Source organism: Sceloporus undulatus, chromosome 5, assembly GCF_019175285.1.
Source record: "Sceloporus undulatus isolate JIND9_A2432 ecotype Alabama chromosome 5, SceUnd_v1.1, whole genome shotgun sequence".
NCBI lineage: Eukaryota > Metazoa > Chordata > Lepidosauria > Squamata > Phrynosomatidae > Sceloporus > Sceloporus undulatus.
Window position 1 is genome coordinate 103044749 of NC_056526.1, and position 27706 is coordinate 103072454.

A 27706-nucleotide genomic window follows, 5' to 3' on the forward strand; every position below is an offset into this window, starting at 1 on the left:
TTATTTCTAGCCCACCCAATCACAAAGAATCCGGGCGGGTTACAACAGTAAAATACATCAAATTACAATAGAGTTTAAAAAAATCAAATCCTAGACCTACCCCCCATTCCCAGTACTAAAACAGAATTAAACAGTAATAGTATAAAAACATTAAAAATATTAAACAAAAAACAAAACAAAAAATAGGCAGAAAGATAGGCGGGGTAGAATAGACAGATGAGGGGACAAATATCTCTATATCTGGGGAGGGTAACTAAGTTGGAAAGGCCTGCTGGAAGAGATCTGTCTTGAGTGCTTTCTTAAAAGCTGTCAGAGTGGGAATGTGACGGATCTCCTCCGACAGCTCATTCCATAGTTTTGGAGCAGTAATAGAAAAGGCCCTCTGGGAAACTGATGTTAGTCTAGATTTTTTAGGCTGTAATAGATTTCTTCCAGAGGACCTTAGTGTGTGGGACGGACAATAGGGAAGAAGGCTTTCCCTCAAGTACTCTGGGCCCAAGCCATGTAGGGCTTTAAAGGTAATCACCAACTCCTTGTACTTTGCTAATAGGCAGCCAGTGCAGGGACTTCAAGACCAGTGTTATATGGTCATTCCTAGAAGTTCCCGTGATAAATCTGGCTGCCATATTTTGTAACAACTGGAGTTTCCGAACATGGCACAAGGGTAGCCCCATGTAAGCGCATTGCAGAAGTCCAGTCGAGAGGTTACCAGTGCATGTACTACTGTTTCCAGGTCCCTTGGCTCCAGGAAGGGGCGCAGTTTGCGTATCAGACGAAGCTGATAACAGACGCTCCTAACTGTCGCATCCACCTGAGCTGTCAGTTGGAGTGACGAGTCAAGGAGTACCCCCAAACTGCATACCGAATCCTTCAGGGGAAGTGTGACCCCATCCAGAACTGGCTGACACAACTCCATTCCTGGATTCGGGGTTCCTATAGCAAGTACCTCCGTCTTACCTGGATTCAGCTTGAGTCGGTTTTCCTTCATCCAGTCCATTACCGCCCCAAGACAGGCATTAAGAGGAGAGATGCCATCCTTAGTCACTGCTTCAGTCCGAGACATAGAGAAGTATATTTGGGCGTCATCAGCATACTGATAACACCCCGCCCCATGTCTCCAGATGATCTCACCCAGCGGCTTCATGTAAATGTTAAATAGCATTGGGGACAGAATTGCACCCTGAGGGACACCCGATTTGAGCTCCCTCTTGGCCAAACAACTGTCCCCAAGCGACACCATCTGGAACCTGCCCGAGAGGTAGGGCCAGAACCACTGCAAAGATATTTAAAGATAACTGTCATGTTACCTTTCAATCTTCTCCTCCCCAAGCTAAATATATTTAGGGCCCTACATTATTTTTCACAGGGCTTGATTTCCAGATCACCTTGGTCATCCTTCTGTGGCTTATTTAAGCTTTTCAAATCCCTTCTTGAACACAAGTGCCCAGTATTAATTTTGAAATAGTTTAATTCTACTTTAATTGTCATTTTTGTATGTTTTTAATTGTGCTTTTAAATTGTAAACCATGTTAAGTCCCAATTTTGGGGGAAAGTGGGTTGTTGTTGTTATTGGTAAACAAAACTAAGGAAAATAGAGTGGCACTAGAATTATACTCCTGTTGATACAATTTACAATCCATTGTCCTTTTTACTGCAGCAGATTCACCAGTGTTATGCTGAGGTCTAAACAGCCAATGCAGTTCTAGGATGGTTAACTGTCTTTCTTTGGAGGTCTTTGAACAGAGGTTGAATGGGCATTTTTCATTAGTGCTTTAGTTGCGCACTTCTCCATAGCAGGGGTTTCAACTGTATAGCTTCTGTGGCCTCTTCAACCCTGAGATTCTATGATTCTGTGATCATATTGTTGACTGACCTTTACCCTGTAGTCCACTAAGACCCATTTCACTTGTACTGTACTGCTTTTAAGAAAGGCTTCACTCATCCTATGTTTGTCACATTTCATTTTTTCTGGCTAGATCTGGTATCCTATACAGTATTAATCCAGATTAAAATACAGTTTGTTAGTTTTGACCTAGCTCTCCGATCTGTACAGGTCATTATGGAGTCTGATCCTTTCCTCTGAGATATTAACTACTTCTCTTAATTTGATTTGATAAGCAAGTCTTCTGTTCCATCATCCACTTCATTTATAAATAAATTGAACAAAACCAGGCCCAAGACAGAACCATGAGGGAGCCCACTTCTTTCCAGGATAAAGAAGTATCATTTCTGAGCACACTTTGTGTCTGATTTGTCAACCAATTACAAATCCATTTAAGAGTAATACTAACCCACAGTTTACCAGCTAGTCTGTAATGAGGGAAGTTTTCAAAAGCTTTACTGAAATCAAGATATATTACATTCACATATGATCTACCAAACTTGTAACTCCATACAAATTATATAATATGTTTGGCATGACTTGTTTTTGATAAACCATACCGACTGTTAGTAATCACAGCATTCCTATCTCAGGTGTTGAACAGTTCTGCATTTTTCTGTCCCTTTTCCATTTTACCATCTTTTTATGCATTGGCTCTACTGTTTCTTTGTTCTTCCTCTGGCTGCTAACATAGCCAAAAATCCCACCCTTTTAATTATTTTTTATGTCTCTAGCAAGCCTGAGCTCATGCTGAGTTTAACTTTCCTGATTTTCCCACTATAACTACTGATTATTCCCTTGGATTCTTTTTTGATTATTTCCCCCTTCTTCCATTTCTTATACATGTCTCTTTTAACTCTCTGCTTGTCTGAATGTTCTTTGCACATTCTCTCTTGTTTCGTTAGACACCTCTTCATTGGGAATTTTTTTGGAACTCTGTGCCTTCACTATCTCTCTTTTTATGAACTGCAATACACCACGAACTTCCTTACCTTTGAGTATTTATGACCATGGAATTTCATGTAGCATTTCCCTAAACCTATAGGAATCAGCTTTTGTGAAATTCAGAGTACATGGTAATGAGATTTAGCGTCCTCTTTCCTATACGTATGTAACAAATCCCACAAAGATATGGTCTCTACCACAGAAGGATCCCATTACTTCCACCCCTCTGACCAGTTCACTTCCTTTGGTTAGGGTAAAATTCTTCATCTTCATCTGTTTCTTCATCCTCATCTGTTACTTCCTTCTTAGCTGCGCAATCAACTAGGAGCAACAGAAAGTAGCCAGGGAGGCTCTATGCACGTGTGTGAGGGGTTCTCTCTTAGGTCGCCATCCTTTCTCCTAATCTTACTCACAGATCAGATGGGATTTGTAGTAACAGAATCACAGAGTTGGAATAGACCACAAGGGCCATCCAGTCCCAATCCCCTGCTATACAGCAACGCAGAATCAAAGCACTCCCAACAGATGGCCACCCAGTCTTAGTTTTAAAACCTCCAAAGAAGGAAGCTCCACCACTCTCCGAGGGAGTATGTTCCACCGTCAAACAGTGTCTGTCAAGAAGTTCTTCTTAATGTTGAAGTGGAATCTCTTTTCCTGTAGTTTGACTTCATTGCTCCAGGTCCTATTCTCTGGAAGTGCAGAAAACAAGCTTGCTCCGTCTTCAGTAGAATCCTTGATGTTCTGGATAGCTGGGAGTCTGGACTCCATTGTCTGGTTCCCTCAGCCTCCCAGTTTCAGAGCTCCTGTTTAGATGTCTCTCATGGTCTACCTAGCGAGAGCTAAAGACAAAGGCTTTACAACAAGTCAGAGAGAGAATGCACTCTGTGCCTCACTCACCCATTTTATTGGTTGCTGGAATGCTCATGAAAAAAATTTCCACTAGCTTTAAGACGGAGGAGAATGGAATGGGAGATAGCAGTAGCAATAGCATGTACATTTCTATACCACTTATAAGTGAACTCGGCACATTCTAAGCAGTTTACAATCTGTAAGCTAATTGTCCCCAACAAGCTTGGTACTCATTTTACTGACCTATGAAAGGATGAATCAACCTTGGAGCCTTCTAGGATCGAACTCACAACCTTGTGGCTGCAGTACTTGCATTCAACCACTGTGCAACCATGGCTCACCACCACTGCAGATCTATGATCTATAGTGATGGTGAGCTCAAAACACACAGTTACTTGCTCCTGCAACTAGATCTCATCCTTCTTTAAAAAACCCATAAATGACCTTCCTGAGACACCAGTTTCAGGTGTGTAATTTTGCATGACTGCATGAGCCTTGAACAAAATAGGCAAAAGACATATTTATGTAAAGCAAGCTTCCTTGTATGAAAGAAATAGTTTCTAAGAAGACTGATTCCCCTCATGCAAGGCAGAAGCTTGCTTCCAGAGGCAGATGAGCATCTTGGATCATGCCCATCCCCATAAGTGAATACTTATGGGGATGGGTGGCAAGACCAATGCATACACAAACTGCTGCTGTTAGTTTTTTGAATGGGCTGTTTGACATGTAATTTTTTTTATCATGAACTTTAGTATTTTTACTATACACTTGATCATTAGCTTCTAAACATCTGCATGGATTTCACTGGAAAGCATTAGCTGTAAGCAGATGCTCTCGTGTACAGTGTGAATGTTTGGGCCTAAATCACACAGCCATCATGGCATAATAATTTGAATGTTGGACTAGGACTCTGAGAGACCGGGGCAAATCCCCAGTCAGCCATGGAAACCCATTGGATGACATTGGCCAAGTTGCACTCTCTTAGCCTAAAAAGAAGGCAATGGCAAATCTCTTCCAAAGAAATCTTGCCAAGAAAGCCCCATGGAAGTAGTTGGGGTTGATTTGGAAAGCATATGGTGACGACAGCAGCCACAACCAAGTCATGCATGTAAGTGCTGCCTTTGAAAATTATGATGTGCCTGGCAGCCTCTCTAATCATACTCTGAAGTCCAGTAACAGAGCTCTAACTGACTGGTAGTCCTGCTAAGGCTGGCAGGCATTATACGTCTGTCTGTAGAGTTCTATGCCTCTTACATACATTCACTGATGTTTTTCAGCGATCAGGTGGTTTAATTTACATTAAAGATGTTCCATAATGCCTCAATGTATTGCCCAGGACTTAAGCTTAAATCTGAAATGTGAATGGTTGTTTTCTCCAGGTGGATTTGCTGAATTTTCCAGATGTTTCCCTGGCCTTTGTGAAGGGAAATCTGTTCTAGTGCCTTCATGCATTTCTCAGCCCTGCTTACCAGTCTCCAACACTGGGCCGACCCGCATTCTTCCTCATCTTTACCTTGGGTGCCAGAGAGATGTCCTCAACAAGGTGGGTGCTTTGAAATAAGATGGTACCAACCACAGACTCAATGGACAACTTCTTTTTCTGTTGACATTTTATGATAATATTCACCTTTGTGTTACTCTCAAGCTTACTTGCACAGTCATCACTTTCAAAGGGAAAGCTCTGTTAATCTGTTTCAGCATTTAAAAAAAGGAAACTGAGGGAGAAATCTAACAGCCTTTGAGATTGATGTATTTTAGTTTGTGGACTCCATTCCACTTCTAGTTGACTGGGGTCCACGAGAGCTTATGCTGAAATCTGTTGGTTAATCTCAAAGGTGCTGGTAGATCCCCTCTCTCTTCCTCTCTTACTTTATCATTATCACTTAGCCAAATCTGGTTTCAAAACAGCAAGTTTGTCACACTTATGAAAGGTTTTCTTCCTGGGGACAATTTGCATTTTAAATGACATAATGATATAATATTTCATAGCCAGTCAGTTTCAGTAACATAATGGTTAAAAAAAAAACTCTCTGAAGAAACATGCCAAGAAAACCCTGAGATAGCTTCACCTTAGGGATGCCGTAAATCAGAAATTACTTGAAGGCCAACAACAGCACCACATTTTAAAAAATCGTCAAAGTTGAAACAGAAGAGGGTATATAAACATTTTCATAAAAAATCATTTTCAAAAAAACTAAGTCGGGTTACAGACCGCCAGAAAGTATGCGCTCCGCGCGTACTAGGGTCAGGAAGGGCCGTACTAGGGTTAGGAAGGGCCTTACCTTCCTCATGGCCTTTCTGTAGTACACGCAGAGTGCGTCCTTAATGGCAGCGCCCATCCACATGGGCGCTGCCATTGTTACATCGTGGATGCTGTGTGTCCAGGCATGGCACGACGGAAGTGACACCGCAAGTGCATGCCTCGTGCTTCGCGGCACCACTTCCGGGGGCCAAAAAGGAGCACCATTTCGGCGCTCCTTTTTCGCTGCGGCTGGAAGCCTTGCGGTCTGGCCGCTGGGGCTTCCCGCCGCAGCTAATGGTGGTGGTAGACCGCCTGCTTGAGGGCGGTTTGTCTAAGTGAATAAATTACAGAATAGGTTAATAGCTCTTATTAGGGCCGCTTTCAGTGTTAGAAAAATGGCACAAAGGTGGTTTGAACTTTCAGGTTCTTGCAAAACTCTTTGGCACCATGATACCACACACACACAAAATAGGACGGGGGTAGGAGAACAAAAGAAGTCTAAAAAACCTATTTGATGGGTTGATCATTGTGTGAGTCCTTGAATGTGCAGCATGGTTACAGGATGCTCCACGCAAAAGAAAATATTAAAAGTTGCTGCTCTACATTCTCATTGATAGTAGAGCTGGCTGAGATGCAAACAGCTGCCCACTATCTTATTCTGAAAAGAAAAATAGGATTTTTTGTTCAACAGTGACAAAAACATCTTGTGAAAAATGGAGTTTTGACTTCTTATAAACTGCTAAGGCCATTCTTTTTTCTAATTTGTGAATAGTAATTCTTGTTAACAGTTGCTATTGGCTTTCTTTTTTGTAGGAGCTGATGCAGCAGAACGACATTGGCTATGTATTAAATGCCAGTAATACTTGCCCCAAGCCTGACTTCATTCCAGAGTCCCACTTCTTAAGAGTGCCTGTGAATGACAGTTTCTGTGAAAAGATTTTCCCCTGGCTGGACAAGTCTGTAGATTTTATAGGTAAGGATTTTAAATGTCTCCTTCTTTAAAACAATTTAAATAAAATCTGTGCTCATCAGTTTACTTTCATATATGAAGTGCAAAATAATTATTGCATTAGCATCAGGAAAACAAACACAAAAAGGTGGGTTTGTGTGTGATTTTCCCCCCCCTTCTCCCTGCTGTCAAATTTTTTTCAGGGACATTTTAATTGTTTGAATGTGACACATTTATTGTACTTGTGTCACACCTTTCTTCCAGAACTACAGCTCCAACATTCTCCCAACTCAACACTTCAGTTCAAGTACAAATAAAAATTGATAAAGGCAACTAACAGATCAAAAATAGACAAAATATGTTACAATGATAAAAAGTCAATCCAATGAAAGTATTAAAACCATTAAATTAAAAAGCAATTAAAAAAACATCATCTACACCACCAATATGTTTGAAAACACCTTACTGTTCTTTTTTAAGCAATGAAGACCTATGTCACTTCTCATTACAGTAGAGTCTCGATTATCCGACATAAACGGGCGGGCTGATAGTTGGATAACTGAAAATGTTGGATAATCCGGAGGGTCCAAGAAAAGCCTTGAAATCACTATGAATTGCAAACGTATTGAAGTTTTATTGCAGTAACAGTAAAAATAACGTTGCAGTAACGTTATAGGAATAACATTGTAATGTATAAACAGTCCTCTAAAAATGTAAAGAAATCACTGATCAACATTGTGATGTACAATATGTCCGGTATAAACAGTTCAGTCCTCTGAAAATGTAAAGAAATCACTGAGCAGCGACGTTGGATAATCCGTAATGTTGGATAATCGAAGGTTGGATAATCAACACTCTACTGTATAATGAAAATGAGACAAACTGTCACATACTGGAAGAATTCAATTCAGAAATACAGCTTAAATAAGTTCAGGAAACTTTATTCAGAAAACTAAGGCAGGGTAGACCACCAGAAAGAGGCACCTTCCCAGTGTTTCTCTTTGCTCCCCAGGAGCGCCGCAGCAACCAAATTGTGCGGCGCTCCTGTGGAGCAAAAAAGGGGAAGGCAAACCTCTGAACAAACCTTGCCAAGAAAACCCCATGATAGATTTACCTTAGGATCACCATAAGTTGGAAATGACTTGAAGGCATACAACAGCAAGAGCAAGACCTGGGGTATACTGATTGCTTTGGCCCATCAAAGCTGGTATGAATAGGTTTTTTACCTGTGGTAAACTAGAGGTTTACTGTGGAAACAGTGATTACAGCTGGTCATCTATGAACTTGCACAAATGTCTGCAAGGTGGTCTTTGTCAGTAGCCCCACCTTCCTTAGTGCTGTTATCCACTATGCCTTCCCTCCCATTCTTAATTCTTATTGCACTGCAGCAGCAGCTGGAATGAGAAGTGCTCACAGTACAGAAGGAAGGAGTGCAGCTAGTGTGATTTCACAGTTGACCACTCAAAGAACAACAGTTATAGGTAGACAACCTTTTCTTTTCTTGATCTCAATGACTCATATATGTGACTCATATAGTGAGCTCCCTTACTGTGGATGGCGGGGGTTATACCTGTACTGAATTGAGAACTGCGCATCCAAAAATTGCTTTGACCTTGATCTTGCATCCAGCTGCTAAGGTCAGATGAATGGATAGCTGAGACCAGGTGATGGCACAGCAGAGCTCTTGTATGAGAATTTCCCTGAGAAATGCAGAGAAAACAGTTGTTGAAGGCTTTCATGGCCAGAATCCATAGTTTCTGGTAGGGTTTTCCGGCTATGTGGCCGTATTCTGGAAGAGTTTATTCCTGAAGTTTTGCCAGCATTTGTGGCTGGCATCTTCAGCTTCTCTACAAACTACAAAACAGTTGTTGCTGTCATAGTGTAGAGTCTTTAAGAAGGAGGTTAGTTCATCAGCCTGTAAGCCAAGTCAATCATGTTCATAACCCAATGTACTAGGTTGTATGGATGAGCTGGTTTTGCCTTTTCTTGGGTCATTATGTGTGACTCAGAGTCAAAATGGTTTTGTCTTAACCAGGTAAAGGGCTAAGGCCTGGTGCACATCCAGTATATGGAGTGATTGCTCCAAGCCATTCAGAGGTGAAGTCAAAGGCATCCATAGTCTCTTCAGGGAACCATCTTTTCTGTCCGGCTTTACCTGAAAGAAATTTGTTTGCATTAGTTGCAACCATGATGGGTCTATTGGTTTAAGTCTATGTCTAAGTTATTATGATTGTATAAGTTTATTATTCAAATATAAATTTACACTATACGGTATATTCTTTTCCCTTTCCACCCCTGGATTGGTTATACTTGTCTTTCTGTTTAAAAAACAATGTTCTAAGAAAGGATAAAGGGGTGATGGAGCTGGTGCTATAACTTTTTAATTTCAAAGCCATATATGGAACATTCCTTATTTGCTAATTTATCTTGTAGTTTTTACGTTAGCTGAAAATATACCTGCCTCATAATGTTTTGGTAATATAAATATTTGTTTGTAATTCCTATATATACAGACGCCCCTCCTAATGTAAGAATCTGGGAATAATCATGGAGGGGCATTGTTTGCACGCGCCCCATTTAAGCCTATGGGGCTTGGATATGCGCGAATCTCTGTTTTCGCAGGGGGGGCGGGGTCCAGAACGGATCCCCTGTGAAAACAGAGGCTCAACTGTAGATATTAAAAAAATTTTTTTTAGTTATAAGCATGTCTAAATAAATCCAGACATTTGAAGAAGTTGTGAAGCTTGTCACAATGTGACCAAAATCATCTTTCTCAATCCAGTCGCAGTGATGGATAAAAAAGGAACTAAGAATGAGCAGATAATGGTACTGAGGAAGGCAGGGCAAGATTTCAAAGAGCTCTGCACAGGTACAGTGTAACCCACAGAGTCACAGAGACCACAAAGAAGGAATAATTCCTTACCATAGAGTCATCAGTCTCTTAATATTGGAAAAGAATTCAGGGTAACTTTTGTTAACAGCACTTGGAACAGCATTTGATTCTTCTTGCCTTTTAAAGTCACAATTGACGTATACATCTGTATTGGCAGGTGGACAAGCAAAAATATTTTTAGGGTAGTCGCATTTATGTCTCTGTGATCATAGTTTCAGAAGAAACTTACAATTATGGAATTAGGGAAGGGCAGCATAAAGATAATGTAGTCACTTGTCTTGCTAGGCCTGGATTGCTTTCAGATATTGGATGTGATATGTTTAGGTAATGTGCAGTCATTATGCACCCCATTCCACAGTTCTGGCAGATCAGAATATTAATTTATTGGATGCTGTGAGCATTGTCGGCTTTACATTAATTGATGTATGAAGACAGGTGGTGCTTGGCATAAGAGATTCCAAATTACCGTAGTTTGACCTGCCCCAACACTACCCATTTGTTTTTATGTGTCGTCAAGTTGACTCCCAACTTGACCCTATGCTAGAGTTTTCTTGGCAAGATTTATTCAGAGGAGATTTGCCATTGTCTTCCTCTAAGGCTGAAAGAGCATAACTAGCACAAGGACACCCAGTGAGTTTCCATGGCTGAGTGGGGATTCGTATCCTGGGTTTCCAGAGTTCTACTACTACACTCTTAACTACTATACCACACTGAATTATTCCAAACATTTATGTATTTCCTAGGTTTAAGTGTTTAGGGTTTTAGGATATAGTTGTAATTTGTTATAATTATTATGCAAGAATATGGGTAATCCATTTCTTTCAATTAAGTGCTGCCTGTTCTAGTTGCTAAAACTTTTCCTTTTCTGTATACAGCATGAAGGGGTATGTGTGTGCATGTGTATGTTGTTTGATGATCCTTTGGAGCCTTCAGCATCTTTTAGAATCCTACTGTATGCCATATATTCTTCCTTTTTTATGTCTTACAGAAAAAGCTAAAGCCTCAAATGGTCGTGTTTTGGTTCACTGTTTAGCTGGAATATCTCGCTCTGCCACCATTGCAATTGCATACATAATGAAAAGAATGGATATGTCTTTGGATGAAGCCTACAGGTAAGTAAGGAGATTTTTCTTTTCTTTTTCTTTGAGAAGAAATGGACATAGAGAGGTGACTGCAGACAATTCCAACATGGCTGCTAGAATGATTTCCATGTGATTGACACATAGCTGTCTGCACATCAGAAAGAAGCCCATCAAGAGACAATTTGCATAGTGTCTGTCACTGGTCCTCCTTTCTGTTCACTTGAATATGGAGCTAACTGAATTAGGTTTATGCGCCGTCAAGTTGCCTGTTGGCTTACAGTGACCCCATTATTTTTTCTTAGACAAAGAATATTAGATGGTGCCTTTACCAGTTTCTTCCTCTGAAATATAGTCTTCAACATCTCATATTTGCTGGCAGTCTCCCATTCAAATATTAACCAGAGCTGAACCTCCTTAGCCTCCAAGATCAGACAGGATTTGGTATTTTTAGTGTGTTTAAACCAGTAACTGAATTACCACCGCTTATTAATAAAAACCCTGCTGTGGGTCACAGTTTTAATTTGTCACTTCTGTTTTACACATAATTTTAGGTAAAATATACAAGACACCACTTTCAGAGCAGATCTCCTTCTTGGAGATGAATTATTGCTACAGTAGTGAGTATGTTTCCATATGGCAGACTTGTGGCCCCTGGGCAGTCTGGTCTGTCTCCAAGAAAAGACAGAAAAAGTGAAGTTGTGCTAATTGGAAACAAAATTTAGCTGTCCAAAGAATTAATCTTTTATTTGGGCTTTGCACAGGACTTTCAATTTATTCTGGAGCCCAATTTGGAAGTTCAGGTTTGTTGCTGATTTCATCCGTATTGATCCAGACCTGCTATTTTTAATAAGGTTTCATACGGCAGCATAAAGTGTTTAGATACAGTAGGCCCTAAAGAGAGGATTAACCTAGCCCACTTTCAGACAAAGAGGGCCAGTTTTTACGTGCTAGGTCCCTGTAAAATTTGCTGTTTTCTCTTCCCCAAAACCAAGAAGTTTGAACTAGGCTATTCAATAAGACAAAAGGAAATTAAAAGGAGAGAGGCTGAGTAATGAACTCAGTTTAGAATCAGTGACTTCACATCCCTCACACCAACTGTCACAATAGTGGAGATGGTGGAGGAGATAATATAACTTCAATGGGTTTACATAATCCTTTCCCATAAACTGTTATTGGAGTTTGCTGGTGAAATTCTTGTCCCAGATTCCATCATAAAGCTGCCAACGAGCTCCTCGCCCCCCCGCCACCTCATTGCATCACACCACCTTGGTGTCTTCCATACAGTATGTCTGGATTTTCTCTACTTATTTTTAATGTCCAGATATCCAGTTTGGATACCTAGATATCTGTGGTCAAGTAATAGTACTTCAGTAGGAACACAGGAAGCAGCTTTTAGTCTAATGTGTCAACTGACTGGAACCAGCCGTCAGTTTCAGACAGGATTCCTTCCTAGCCCTGCCTTGAGATTGCTGCTGCTCTTCCATCCAAGTATTTAATATCATGCTTTTCTCGCTATGGGCCCCAAAGAGGCTTACACCATGCATTAAAAAAATACAGATAAAGCAGTCCTGAATTCAAACATTTAAAAAGCATTACACAGTCCACTTTAAAACATTGATTTAGAAATTAAGGTATTAACCAAGTCTAACCTGCATAGCTTCAAAATTCAGACAAGATTGGGTGTGTTCAAGGTAGTATGATCGAAAGATTTCACAGTATTTCCATGTCTTCTCTTAACTCCAGTCTATAATGCTTTGATTATAAAGTATTGTTAATTGTGAAACACAGAAGTAATGATGATTCCTTCACCGAAAAGCCTACAGTCAATTATGAAAGTGAGGGAGATAATAAAGGGAAGTGCGGGGTGGAGTGGGGTGAGTAAAATAACAGGTCAGACATACACCACTATGGTTATGCACAGCACACCAAAGAGAGGGTGAAGACTAACAGATGAAGCCAAAGGCTCCAAAGAATTAATCAGTCTATAAGAGAGATTTGAAGAGGGACAGGGAAAAGCAGCATCACCAAAGCATTTGTGGGAGAGTATTTGTGGGGGAGGGCTGTCTGTGTGTGTGTGTGTGAATTTATTTATTTATTTATTTATTTATTTATTTATTTATTGCCTTCAAAAACATTCTGTTTAGATTTGTGAAAGAGAAGAGGCCGACCATTTCTCCCAACTTCAACTTCCTCGGTCAACTTCTGGACTTTGAAAAGAAAATAAAGAACCAGAGTGGCCAAATGGGACCACTTTGCAGCAAACTGAAGCTTTTGCATTTAGAAAAAAGCAGTGATCATGGAGTGGGGGGTGGACAGAACAGCAGCCTCCATTCCTCTCCTCAGCTCTGTACTATGTCTACCTCAGAGACCATGGAGCAGAAGCCAGCAGAAACTGGAAATCTGCCCAGTTGCCATTTGCTCTCGTTAGAGGACAGTCCCTTGGTACAAGGCATAATTGGACTCAATGTGTCCTCTGACAAAGTTGAAGACAATAACAGGCTGAAGCGCTCATTTTCCTTGGATATAAAGTCTGTATCTTGTGTGGCAAGTAGCAACTGTGTCACAACTTCAGCACAGGGCTATCCTTCCTTGGAGGACACATTAGAATACTACAAGCATTCAGCCACTTTGGAAGGTGGCAGCAAATTATGCCAGTTTTCCCCTGTTCAGGAGGTTTCGGAACAGACGCCTGAAAGCAGCCCAGATAAAGAGGAGGCAAAGCCTCCTGAAAAATCCCAGAATGCCTGGCAGCTGGACAGCCAGAGCAAATGGCAACCCTTAGGAAGAACCACTAGTGCCACTCAGAGGTCGCTCTTGTACCCATTGCACCGAACTGGCAGTATGGAGGACAATTATAGAACAAACTTTGTCTTTGGCCTTTCAACCAGTCAGCAGCATTTGGCCAAGTCTGCTGCTGGGCTGGGCCTGAAAGGCTGGCATTCGGACATCTTGGCTCCTCAGGCTTCTACGACAACATCTCTGAGCAACAGCTGGTATTTTGCTACAGATGCCTCTCACTTTTATTCTGCTTCTGCTCTATATGGGAGCAGCACTACCTACTCTTCCTTTGGGGGCAGCCAACTACCCACAGGGTGTGAGCAAGCTTATGCCGTCCGCAGGAGAGAGAAGCACGGTGACCGAGGAGACTCTCGTCGGAGCTGGCATGAGGAGAGTTCCTTTGAGAAGCAGTTTAAGAGAAGGAGCTGCCAGATGGAATTTGGGGAAAGTATAATGTCAGACAACAGGAGCCGAGAGGAACTTGGGAAAGTGGGCAGCCAGTCTAGCTTTTCAGGCAGCATGGAGATTATTGAAGTATCTTGAAGCTCTGTTCCATGATTCTATGTTTTCCCTCATTTTGTGTAAAATAATTCCCTGTAAATCTGAAATTTCTAGGAAATGCGAACCATGGGGCTTCATTGTGAAGGAAATGATGGTGTGTGTGTGAATGTGTATTAAAAAGAGAAGTGAAATGACTAAATGTTTAATGTCTGTTGTGAATATTTAACAATTTGCTCCTCCAGCTCTTCACGCTATCTTAAACTAGAAAGGAAAGCGGAAGTTATTTTCCTTAAGAGATATAGCAGATAGAGGGAAAGAATTATACTTAATAGAGCCTCTTTTGTAAACAAGGTAAATCTTTTAGTTCTCAAGTGTTCAGTTTAAAGTACAGCTGCACACCTGTTGTTTTCCTCTTGTATCTTCAGTCAGGCATACAAGCCTGAGACTGAACCATACTTCATAGTGTCTGCCCTGTGTCAGTGACAAGCATAGCACAGGGCTAGACACACTTGTCCTGCCAGAGAGGCTGGACTGAAAACCACCATACAAGTTATCCAAAATGCTGTTTTGGGAGTGTGGGCTCTCTTAGAGATGGTTTCCCCCCTTTTCTTCTTCTCCTTCTCCTCCACCACCACCACCATCTTTTTTTATTGACATCACTGTATCAGAGATCTGGAATTTTTAGATAAAATAAAAAAATAAAATAAAAATGTCAAAACTCATGCTGGGTAGGACACTGGGCAGGGCCATGAGGTTAAAGGGGACTCAGGAAGAGAGCGAAATGGCAGCAGCAACCCGAGTTGTGTGATTGCAAAGATGTGCAGTACTGGTGCTCTGAATGTGGTATGTTTTCACCACCACCACCACCCACCCCTTCCAAATTTACTACAAGAATGGGGCCTCTGCCCTTAGTGTTTTAGGTTTAATGACCAGGCCAGCATCTCAAACCAAGAAGCTTGGAAACCCCCACCCCACGACCACTTTTCAAATAGTTGACACAATGCTGTTTTAAACAACAAATGAATTTCAAGTCATGTACCCGAATAATCATTGCCTTACATTGCATTAAATGTTTCTGGTCTCCACTGTGTGGCAAAATGTGCCTTGAAAAATTGTTCCATTTCTGTCATCGACTTATTAATATTAGGCTAATGGACAGAGGTCACAACAGCATTCCCTAACGCAAGCAGGAACATCTCCACCGTTCAGTAAGTCTTCCTCTGGACACGCTCCAGCTTCTCAACATCCTTTTTGAATTGTGGTGCCTAGAAAAACACAGTATTCCAGGTGAGGCCTGACCAGAGCAGAATAAAGTGGCACTATTACTTTCCTCGATCTAGACATTATGCTTCTTTTGATGCAGCTTAGAATTGCATTGGCCTTTTTGGCTGCTGCATCAAACTGGCTTATGTTCAAATTTTGGTCTACTAGGACTCTTAGATCTTTTTTACATGTAGTCTTGTTAAGCCAGGTAGCCTCCATCCTATATCTGTGCATTTCATTTTTCTGCTTAAGTGCAGTATCTTACAGTTCTCCCTACTGAAGTTCATTTTGTTAGTTTTGGCCCAGCTTTCTAATCTATTCGGGTCATTCTGAATTTTGATCCTCTCTGTGGTATTAGCTCCTCCTCCTAATTTGGTAACATCTGCACATTTGATAAGCATGCGCCCTAACCTTTCATCCAAGTCATTGATAAAGGTGTTGAATAGCATTGGGCCCAGGACAGACCCCTGTGGCACCCCACTGGTCACTTCTTTCCAAGATGGAGAGGAGCCATTGTTCAGTACCTTTTGGGTTTGGCTGTTCAACCAATTACTAATCCATTTAATGGTTGCATTGTCTAGTTCACATTTTACTAGTTTGTTTGCAAGTATATCATGGGCAACCTTGTCAAAGTTAATGGATAATTTGCTTCTGAATTGTTTTGGCCCCACAGGTATATATCCCAGTCATTCCATGAGTCACACTGAATTTTTGGAAGATCAATACCATTAATTACCAATACCATTAACTGTCAAATCATGTACATGTGTGGGATGCTGGTTGGTTGACAGGTGGTAGACAAATGTCATAGAATCATAGAGTTGGAAGAGACCGCAAGGGCCATCCAGTCCAACCCCCCTGCAATGCAGGAAATCCAAATCAAAGCATCCCCGACAGATGGCCACCCAGCCTCTGCTTAAAGACCTCCAAAGAAGGAGACTCCACCACACTCCGAGGGAGTTTGTTCCACTGTCAAACAACCCTTACTGTCAGGAAGTTCCTCCTAATGTTGAAGTGAATCTCTTTTCCTGCAGCTTGGATCCATTGTTCCTGGTCCTGTTCTCTGGAGCAGCAGAAAACAAGCTTGTTCCCTTATACATTAATACATTTATTTTAGTTTAATTTTATCATAAAGCACAATTTGAAATGTGAAGAATCTCTTACATACAGATCAGCATTACAGGACATGGGGCTAAATGCAGTCATCAACCCAGAGGGAAGTGAAATGTAAGAAAGAAGCATGATTTGGTGACATCAGGTCAGTCTCCTTTTTATGAAGTCAGGCTGGAGCATTTCCACTTTCTGCAACAACACAACTCAACTAATTCCTTTACAAATAATTTCTTTATTTTCATCATCAGAGGTACAAACAAGCTAGAAGAAAACTGGCATGGCCCATGTCCTTTATTAACAAACAAATAAATATTTCAAGTAGAAATTTAGTAGTATGTCTATAGTACACAGTGCAACATAATTCAATACAAGACCCAACTGAAACAGTTACAATTGCATTTCACTAAAGGAAAAACACATGCAGTCCATCTTGCATAGATCCTTCAAGAAGTTGCCTGAGTTCCATCCATGTCCACTCTTCTGCTTTTCAAGGACAAAAACTATCAACACAAGTTCTCAGACTTGCAATATCATTTAATACACCTCTCTTGAAGAACCCCAGCACAATTGCTACAAGATCCCCAAAGGTTCTTGTGCATGTTGTAGAGCGTGGGACTTTCTCACAAAACACAGGATGGGGCGTTGTTGCTGCCTGCCTTCATGTTATTACCAACTTATGGTAACCCTAAGGCAACACTCCCGTTTTTCCTTGTCAAGATTTGTTTAACCGGGAGTGCCATAGTCATTGTCTGAAGCTAGGAGAGTGTGACTTGCCCAAGGTAGTTTCCATGGCCGAGTGGGAATTCAGAACCTGATCTCCAGAATCCTAGTTCAGTGCTCAAACTACTGCACCACATTGGCTCTGGATGGGGCTGAGAATATTGTTTTGTGGGAATGGAGTCTGCAGCCTAAGATGACACCCCATATGGGTGAACATAATGGGTAACTGTACAGAAGAACAGATTGGGTAACTGAACCATTTCCTCATTGGAAGGCTGCTAATGTTTGTCAAATAATATCAAGAGTGCTTAGAAATACACGTAGAAAATCACAGCACATGCTGTGCTTTCAGCTGTTTAGTATTTGGGAATTATAGCCAGAAAATACCCATTTGTATGTAATAATTTTGCCAAACATTTTACATGCCAGCAGGCAGTGGTTGCAGCTGCAATGTGTGTCATTAAAAGGGGTAAAATATTATCATGTCCAAATATGCTTTCCAGAGATATCAAGGAGTGCTCCTGGTGTCCCTGTCTAGCATAGAAATCTGCATATGGCAACATATGGCAGCTGCTTCTGCAACTCTCTCTCTGAAACATGCCTACAAGAATACCTGCTTGTCCCCTAGAAAGGTCCTCAACCTGGTGTATGTCAAGACAGGAGTCCACATTAGCTTATCTGTTGCATGGTATATCGAGGAACAAAACTGCAGTTGCAGTGACTTAGCTGAAACAATGCAGTGGGGTTCAGTTAGCACTTGCAGTATTTTCGATGTGAACAATTTGCTTCTAACAGACTCGTGAGAATTCAGTATGTATGCTTAGCAGACAGCACCATATTCATTCAGTTTTGTGAAAATACTGTGAGAATGAGGAATGAAGACAAACCAAATTGCAAAAGCTGGTGGCACACTTGAAATTGCCTCACAAACAAACGAAACATAGGAATTAACAGTTCCTGGTTTGCCAGCTTTTCCAGCTTTCTCTGGACTAAGCAATATCCTTTATTCCTGATAAATCAAGGCTTGCCTTATTAAGCCTGGTAGGGATTTTTCACAAACCAAGTAGATAAGGCAGAGAGAAGTACTCTTTTGTTTCATAAATAGAGCAGTGTGTGTGGAACTGAGCTACTCCTCATCACCTCTATCTGGAGATCCTCATTCTGGGGCCTGCATAGCTCTGACAGTCTTCAAGTAGTTACTCATTTAACAGCCCTATAAAATAAGAAGCCAACTTTAAAAAGTCCACATGCACAAATGTTAAGGAGGGAGAGGTCACACAGAGCTCAAAAGGAAACTCTTCCCCACACACCACACAACATTATGGTAGGTGAGTTTAATATGCCTGTTTCTGCCTTTATAAGCACTCAGCTATAAACAAACAATGTGACGGTATGCATAGCTGAAAGGCAAGAAAACATAATTAACAGCTCGCTTGTTATAAACTGAAAGGTTTTCCAAGTACAAAGCACAATTTTGAATGTTCTTGAAAAACCAGGTAATAAACTGTCCATTCCAAAATTCTATGTTCAATCAAAAGAGTGATTATGTTAAGAAAACAGTGTCTTCTGGGGAACTTGCAACTCTTTTTCTGAAACATACCTATAATGGCAAACAAGACTCCCTGAAAGAAAACTTGTCTACCACTAGTTATCCTTTGCAATAGTGAAGAGCCAAGGAACCATGAATCTAGCTTGCCATTTAAAAGGGAGGCAAAGGTGAAACTCAGTTGGTTTGGCCTCTCCTCTGTGTGAATTGATAATATGGCCTACAACAGCAGTTTTAAAGCTTCCTGTATACAATGAACACTTTTCTCAGCATCTGTCTTGACAAAAAAAATACCTATCAATTGTTGAATCCCTGTGAATGGATTCTGGATCACGTTCAGTGAGTGCAGCGTGCCTGCTAGCTTTCTTAGGCCTAGCAGTCACCAAGTAACCCTACAGGGCAGCTAACAATTTACAGAAGCTTTACATTACAGGGAAGACTGATAATAGCAGTTAACACATTTGCAGGATGCTTGCCTTGCCTGTTGTTACTACTCTTCCCATAGGGGAGCCATGAACAACAGTTGTTTTGCAATGTGCCCCAGAATCCTCTACAGAATTGTTGGGGAACTTTGCAATCCATTGTGAGCCAAAAGCTGTGGGGCCAGGGCCAAGCACCTGATATCAAGACATGGCCATGCTCCCTGGCACAACAAGCTCTAGGCTGCAGCACTGGTGTGAGTTTCCAGGGACCCATCTTTGTTCTCTCCTTGCCTTCTCATGTGAAGGAACACAAGTGGGGAGGCAAAGCTGTGTGCAGATCCAATCACCAACTGTTTGAGTGTTCTTGCAGTGTACATGAGGGGCACAGAACAACCACTAACCACTGTCGACTTTGTCTATTGAGCAGAATGCATGGAAGGCAAAGACTCCCACTGTTATCTCCATTCTGAGATAAATGCAGGGATTCCCCACATGCCAGTGATCTACCCAACTGTAGTAGTACGCATGGATCTCTTCTGTTACTTCTGAATAAGTCCATGGGCTGAAGCTTTTCCTGTCTACAACTTGAAACTGTAGGAGAAACCAGCCAAGGTTCCTCTGCAACCGCACACATGTGGAAAGGTAGCCTGAGTGTACAAAGTTCAAAACCAACATAATAAAGCAGCATTTGTTGGTTCAGAAAAAAAAACCTGTTGCTAAGTAGATGCTTTAAAAATATGATCCAGACAGTGCTTTATTCCAAGTTGCTGTGTTTTAAATGGCAATCTCTACAAGTCATGCACTTCTTCCTAACCCCAAAGTGCCACCTCTCATCTGAATTCTCTGAATAGTGCAGAGCCATGTTCCTTGTCCCAGCCATGCTCCTTGTCAAGTATGGTCAGTAAAAAGAAAATAAAGGCTGCAACAGAATATTATAACTTGAGCTCTCTGTCCGGTTTCATACTAAAAGGCTCCAGTTGCTCGCTCTCTGGTAACATGCTGTTCAGCCTCTCCATCAAAGGAATGGTCAGATCAATGCCCATCTGGATGCGACGGAGGATGGCAGACATCTCGTTGACTTTCTGAATCTGCTCTGCATATTTGGCATATCTTTTCTGGCGCTCCTGCATTAAACTGTAAAGAGTTTCCACAGAAAGATCCATCTATATACCAAAAAAAGGAGAGAGACAGAGACAATGATAATTGTGTTGAATTAAAGGTCACTTTTCAGAGGTAAAGGAAATACTTGCCAGAGACACTCTAAGATTGATCAACATCATGACCTTATTTACCAATTTTGCTTACTCTCTCCTGTCCATATGCCTATTGCTCTTCCTCACTGAACACTTTACCTTCTTTGCTTTGACATGCTTCCTCATATCTCAGTTCTTTTTCATGAAGCATTTTACCTTAGCCCTATGACAGGTAACCCATTTTTAAGTAAGGAAGCTCAATGTATACTGAACTGGATTTGTTCTCGAGGCATCCTTGAATCCATTTCAGTCCCAGTCCCTCTCTTCTTGCCTACTGTTGTTCATAATGAGAAGGCGGCTCTGATCAAGAGCAATAAGAGCTTTCCACCCATTGTGAATAGCAGGCATGAGAAAGGACACAAGAATAGTAGAACTGTAATTGTTTTAAGCAAGGCCACTAGGACTGGAATAAATCTCATTGATTCAATGGGTCTCAACTGGAGAAAATTCATCGAGTCACTGGGATTTATATAAATATCAACTCATCATTCAAGCAGTTGATTGAGTGGACTATCCAACCTCTGGAGGGTCACATGTTCCCCATCCCTTTAGGGGATTCCTCAAACTCTACACCCTGCTTCTGACAAAAGCCTGTGAGAAAATCTGTCTCATAGAGCAGCAGCACTAATAAAATACATGAAAGGAAGCAAGAACTGTTTTCTTGGTGCAAGCCTATTCAACATCAATGCAGTATAGTGTCTAAACCGAGAGAAGAAATAATGCCACTCTATTCTGCTTTTGTCAGATCTCACCTGGAATACTGTGTGCAGTTCTGGGCACCACAATTCAAGAGAGATACTGACAAACTGGAGTGTGTCCAGAGGAAGGAAAACAAAATGATAAAAGGTCTGGAAACCATGTCCTATTAGGAGCATCCTAGGGAGCTGGGCATGTTTACCCTGCATAAGAGAAGGTTAAGAGGTGACATGATAGCCATGCTTAATTTTTGAAAGGATGTCATATTGTTTTCCGCTGCTCTGGAAACTAGGACATGGAGTAAAGGATTCAAACTATATGAAAAAAAGATTCTACCTAAACATTATAGGACACCAAAACATTAAGAGCTGTTTGACAGTGGAATACACTACCTCAGAATATGGTGGAGTCTCCTTCTTCTAAGTTTTTAAAAAGGCTAGATCTAGGAGAGTTCTGACTGTGTATTCCTGCATGGCAGGGAATTGGACAGGATGACCCTTAGGGTCTTTTCCAGCTCTAGGATTCTACTGATGTAAATGGTCTGCTCATGAGAGCAGGAAACTCAGATAAAATTACACAAGCAATTTGCTGTGTTCCAGTTCACTGAAAGAGACAGTATGCTGTGATGCTGCTCTTTCCATGTTGAATTCCGCATGCATTTCCATAAGCAGAATTTAGAGGGTCAATTCAGCCCAGCATCTGAAGCATGTCTGCTACACAGTCCCTCTTCTGCACACACAGTCCAAAGGGGTGAGTGAATATACACCTTATCTGTATAAGAAAATATACACTCCTTCATCCTGCAAAGAAAATATACTTCTTCCTAGGGTGTATTCTATATATTCCACTTCTAAAGTGGAAACGGAAACTCATTTTGGCTCATTCGCCATTACATCTTTCAAATTCTTAAATTAAAAACTATCACTTGGCTATGTAGCCTGAGCCTGGTTTGTGTCATGCTGCAGCTGAAGCCCTCACTTTTGCCTGTTCTTTTTTGTGGGTTCTTCCCTTTTCACACATGGAAAAGAAAAAGAAACAAAAGCAGATCAAGACATTCTACTGGGTACGGGAACAATTTAGGCCTTATGCAGAAGTTTCCATTTAAAAGTAAATAAATCATGCTTAACAAGCTTTGTGTGTTGGGGTTAGCCATAAAAAATGCAGCATAAAAATCAGACCACCAGCAAGTCAACTTTTGCATGGAATAGAAGTAAATGGAAGGCAATTATTTCAGCACTGATATCCCATCTAATGAGAGACAAGGCTGCAAAATGGCAGGCAACTGGAATTTCATTCAATGAAGCAATATAAGGACACTGGGAACCTGAATGAACAACCTTTCCAGAGTACGGAAACGGACAGAGCCTACAACCATTGATTACTTCTTTATCTTTAATCTACTCAATCATCTACCCTGGACAGATTATCAAAAGCTAAATGAATAAAATATAGTCAACAAAATGCAGTAGTTTTTTAAAAAGTACAAAGGGACAGGGACCTAAATGAGCTAAACCTTTTTAAAGCACTAAATCAGGGGCTGGGGGGGGGGCTTCACTGGCCCTTAGGAAACCTTGGAGGACTGCAACCCCCGCCTCCCAAATCCCTCACAATTTTTTTTAAAACTGAATGCATTTTACCATGTTTTTGCCTTCCTTACATCTGTTTTAGGAACAGGAGAGACCCTCCCCCCCAAAAAAGAACTAGAAGTGACTTCACAGTTCTCTTGGGCCTAAAGGGTCAAAGACATGGCAAAATTGTCACCCATATCCCCTAGAGAGAGTTGAGGGCATTCAGGGAGAAAAGATTTTTAGATAAAAATTAACCCTTAGAGTTCACGGAGGCCACAAAACAGCCCTAAAGGCTGCATAAGGTCCACAGGATGCACTTTGCCCATCCCTACTCTAAATGATCTAAAAGCTCAAATGGCTGGAGAAAAGGAGAATCTTAACCAGCTACCAGGCAAAGACAGCAGCAAGAGCCTCAAAACCTCATTGCGGAACCGTATAAACCAGGTATCATAACTAAAGAGGCACAACACATAAGGACATGGAATGTAAGAAGCATGAATCAGGGGAAGCCGGTGAGGACACATATACTGATTATTTTAACTGTTTTAAATGTTTTTATTGTAAAGTTTTAAAATGTTTGTATCTTGCAAGCTGCCTCAGATCTCTTTCTGGGAGAAAGGCACAATAAAAATGAAATAAATAAACATTGCTACAGATCATACTCAAGAGATCGGGCAAAAGCTGTAGCAGGTTTTGAGCTCCCTTCTCCCCTTATCTTTATACAGTACTGTTTTTGCAGGCAAGTAAAGGCTGAATGAAGAGCACTGGATATACATTTAAGTGACTGCAGACATTCCAGGTACTTGTGACTAGCTCCCACCCAATTCTACAAGGATAGCCGGACTGACCACAAAACAGCCTCACCTCATAAGCTGTTGCTCTTCTATGCCCAGTCAGGGAGAGGGTGCCTGTTAAGATACAGTCACAGCATTGACTGTTCTCTTCAAAAGGTAGCATCTGAACTTAATTTGCCTGACAATGAGAAACATGCCAGGCCAACCAACCAATAATGCATGAGTCAGGGGAAACAACAAGTCTTCACACTACTGTCAAAGAGCCAGAGTCAATTGCCAAGGCTGTTTTCCTACAGCCCCAATAGGTTGGACATTATACCATGCATGCAAAGGCAAGAGGGCAACAAAGCATTCTCCAATCTCTGAATGACTCCTGCAATAATTTAGTGAAGAGTCATGTTTGTTTTTATTATTAGACAGCCCTTGTCCATTGAAATGTACAATGGGAACTAGAAGCCTAATGCAGTATCATCATAGCCTCTCTGCAACTGTACTAAGTTGCAGTTTAGCCTACTGACTGTATACTGTCCCTCTTCTCCAACCTTTGCACTCCTAACAAGCTGAGGGCCTCATCAAACCATTTGCTTTTGAAGCATCTTCAGCATTCTCTTCCTATATAAAATAATGAAATTATGTGTTAGCAACTGCTTTGCCCTTTTCTTTGTCTATTCCAACTAGGTTGTGCCTCCCTTATTGGAAATTCTAAAATCTGAATATATTCCAAAATCTTTTTTGAGCACCAACATGTCAGGGCAGCAGCAAAAGCGAGGAGGGAGATGGCATGGCTGCATTTGCAGAAGAAGTAGCCATGGTTGTGTCTGCTGCTACTCCTCCGTCACCATCTCTCAGGCAAACTGAGGTCTAGAGCAGGATGCAGCAGCTTTGGTGAGCAGCTTCAGCCACAAACAACAGCCTCCTCTCTTCTCCCCACCGCTTCCACCATCAGAGCCCCGATCTCATTCAGCCAGTGTCAATAGTAGTGGTGGCAATACTGCTCTTTCCTGCCCTCTCTCCCTACGCGTACACCTGGCCACCCAGCAGCAGCAGAAGGAGAAGGAGTGAGCAGCTCTGGGGAGTCCCCCATAGCTGTTGCCACTACTTCTGGCTCCCCAAAGGAAAAATGAGCAAATATCTGGAGAAGAAGGGAGTCATCTTCTACACGCAGTGGCTCACGGTTGCTATTGTGTCCAAGGCAGATGAATGTGCAATAGCAGCCATGATGCCAAGGAAAGGGAGAGAGTGGCAGCAGCTTTACTACCAAATCCCCCCAACAGCCACTGTCACCACCACCTCCTCCTCTTCTTCCTCCTTAATCAGTGGGAAGCAATAAAGTGACTCCTCCAAGTGTTGACTGAAACTTAAAGTCTGGCTTGTCTCCTCCTACCCCCACCCCACTCACTCATTCTCTGTAGAGAAACTTGGAACGTGGAACTGGGGCCCCCAGAGAGAGTGAGGTAGGGGGTATCTACCAAGCATAGTGACTGGTATGTTGCGAAAGCTGCCACTGGTGGAGCAAGAGGAGAAAGTAATGATGCCAAACAAACACAGATTGTCCACATAGGTAGCTGAGATAGTGACACCTTTGCTTCCTGGTTGTTGTTTTTTAAAAATAATAATATTTATTATAGATTATAGATACATTAAAATGAAAAGAAGGGAGAAAAGAAAAAGAAAGAAAAAACACACAAAACAAGATATTAAAATATGTTTTATGTCTTTTCTGGTAGTTTTACCATCAGAACCTTTGTTTTATGCTCAAAATTATTTAAAATATTGAATAAAATTACCTTCAGACTATGTGTATAAGGTGTGTATGACATATAAATGAATTTTATGTTTAGATTTGAGTCCAATCTCCAAGATATCTCATTACATATATGCAAATATGCCAAAATCCCAAATATCTCTGGTCTCAAAGCATTTTGGCTAAGGGAGAGTCAACCTGTATAATCAAGAGCATCCAGCACCAGTAAGCAAGAGAGATCAATTAGATTTCTAAGCTTAAAACCATTTCATCAAGTTGAATATTAAAGAAGTGGCTTGACATAAGTAATCTGAATAACCAACACCTGCAGATAGATTTGCACCTTATGTAATCAGCTGGCTTCAAGCTTGTTTGATGAGCCCCAAAAGCATGTTTTTTCTAATATTGTTTTCATCTCATCTGAAATTCAGCACATCATGAAGTAACTGCAGTCACTCAATAAATGCTGTGAATCATATTTACTTCCCAGATAGCTATATGGAAGCTTTGACTCACACTATGAATCAGGGGTGAGATCTATGAAAAGCAAGGACAAATTAAGCAATCATGCAACAAAATTAGTATACTGATATTTATAGGGAATTTTTGGAGAGCGAGAGAGAGAGAGAGAGAATGGATACAGGACACATTCCACTAACCACAGACACATATAGCAATACACACCCCCTCCATAGTTAAACATTTAAAACATATGCTGAATTACTCATAAATATAACAATCTAGACTATAACAATATTCACAGGGAGTGGCTTTCCTCCGCATATGTACTCTTAGACAATATTAATGCTGATTAAATTCATCTGCAACATCTAAAGGCTACTGTATATACTCATGTATAAGTCTAGAAATTTAGGTTAAAAAATTGACCCAAAAACCTGAGTCGACTTATCCATGGGTCAATGTAAGTACTGTACTTTAAATCACACACACACACACACACACATCCCCTGGTGAAAGGCAAGAGTCTAATCTGCCCTGGAAGCACTGGCCCCCTTCTACTCTCTCATCCATCCAGCCTTTAGCTTTGAGCACAAATACTTATCCTGGCAGGAAATTTTGTAAGTTCTTCGGCCTTGTTTTCCTATCCTTGCTGAAATTTTGTAAGTTCTTTGGCATTGTTTTCCTTTGCTTTGTCCTTTACATCCTTCATTACATACCCCTACGTTTTACACTCAGCTTATCCACGGGTCATATCAAAATTCATAATACTGGCTCCAAAACCTGTCCTTGATTTATTCATGAAATCGACTTATACTCGAGTATATACGAAATATATAACAGAGAAATACATTCAAAAACCTCTACCTAAACAAGCATGTGAAGCACAGAAAGCAAGTGAGGACAGTAGAGGACTGCAGTGGAGAAAATAAAAACAAACCTAGGCCACACATATCTATACCAAGTATTAGCCTCTGGGTATGCAGGTTCTAGTTACCTATTAGAACAGATAAGAGGGGTTTTCTATGGACAGTGTAGGCATGAGGAGCTCTGGGGACATGGGACAGAGGGAAGGTAGCAGAAGTGTTTGGGGAGCCCAGGAAGGAGGAGGAGGAGTATGTGCGTAGCAGCCTTGACATTGCGAGTAATCAAAACCGCAAGTGTCAAAGTCGCAAATGTCAAGGGACGACTGAATTCTTTCCTTGAAGAAAACCTATAATAGCACTGGCAACTGTTGCCCAAATATGAATGATTAACCTATTAAACTGGAGATAGTTCACAATAATTTCATAATTATCTATCTATGATGTGTTTCTAATAGTATAACCAAATCAGTGTTTTTTTATATAATTGTAAAACTAATTTGAAAAGTTGTTATTCTACAAATGTAACCTCCTGGCTGTAAATATTAAGATTACATCAGTAATTCTGAGTTGTGTAAACTATGTGTTAGGTTATAGTGCTGGGGGGGGGGTAATAACATGATTATATTGAGGCTTTCTGAGTAGTGGTTTAAATCAAATCCACCCTGGATTTGCAAGAAAAAATTAAATTAAAAAATCAATTTATAATTATTTTCAGAATAAACACTACATTTTATTCCTAAAGCATAAAAGTCATTTTTACATTCTAAATGGTGCTAATACTGCCAGTATTGAGGGATGCCTTACTGGGGGCTTATTTAGGAGTAGACTTCTTTAGACTTGTTTCCATTTTCCCAAAAATGTTAATTTTTCCTGATTCTTTCCCCCGCCTTTCCATAGTTACATCCATACCTCTTTGATCCGCTTGACTAATGCATTTTGGTCAAAGGCAACTGCTTCTGCACACTGATGAAGATGTTCTTGGTAACGGAGGCAGAGCTGTAGAACGTGCTGAGAATCTAGCTTCTCCAGTTTAATATTGGAAGGAGATGTCTGCCCACTGAGAAGACCTAGAAGATAGAGCAATCAAACAAGAAAATAAAAATTAACATAATGACTGCCTACAGAACCAGCAGAGGATGAA

At 41.0% G+C, this 27706-nt stretch overlaps 2 protein-coding genes across 3 annotated transcripts in view; one reads left to right on the plus strand and one right to left on the minus strand.

Moving 5' to 3' along the window:
• Window positions 1-14320, plus strand: part of DUSP16 (dual specificity phosphatase 16) — a 55938-nt gene extending 41618 nt beyond the window's left edge. For both annotated transcript variants that reach the window (XM_042468128.1, XM_042468126.1), the window contains 4 exons: window positions 5056-5219; window positions 6732-6891; window positions 10749-10872; window positions 12987-14320. In XM_042468128.1, the coding sequence (XP_042324062.1) occupies window positions 5056-5219; window positions 6732-6891; window positions 10749-10872; window positions 12987-14163 (1625 nt within the window). In that variant the 3' untranslated portion in view covers window positions 14164-14320. The remainder of the gene's footprint in view (window positions 1-5055; window positions 5220-6731; window positions 6892-10748; window positions 10873-12986) is intronic.
• A 2389-nt stretch (window positions 14321-16709) lies between these two features.
• On the minus strand, window positions 16710-27639 carry BORCS5 (BLOC-1 related complex subunit 5; the record flags this gene model as incomplete). Its single annotated transcript, XM_042469650.1, has 2 exons — window positions 16710-20348; window positions 27475-27639. Coding segments are annotated over 2 exons (396 nt in total), but the record flags the coding sequence as incomplete, so codon positions are not given.
• Between the last annotated feature and the right edge of the window lie 67 nt (window positions 27640-27706).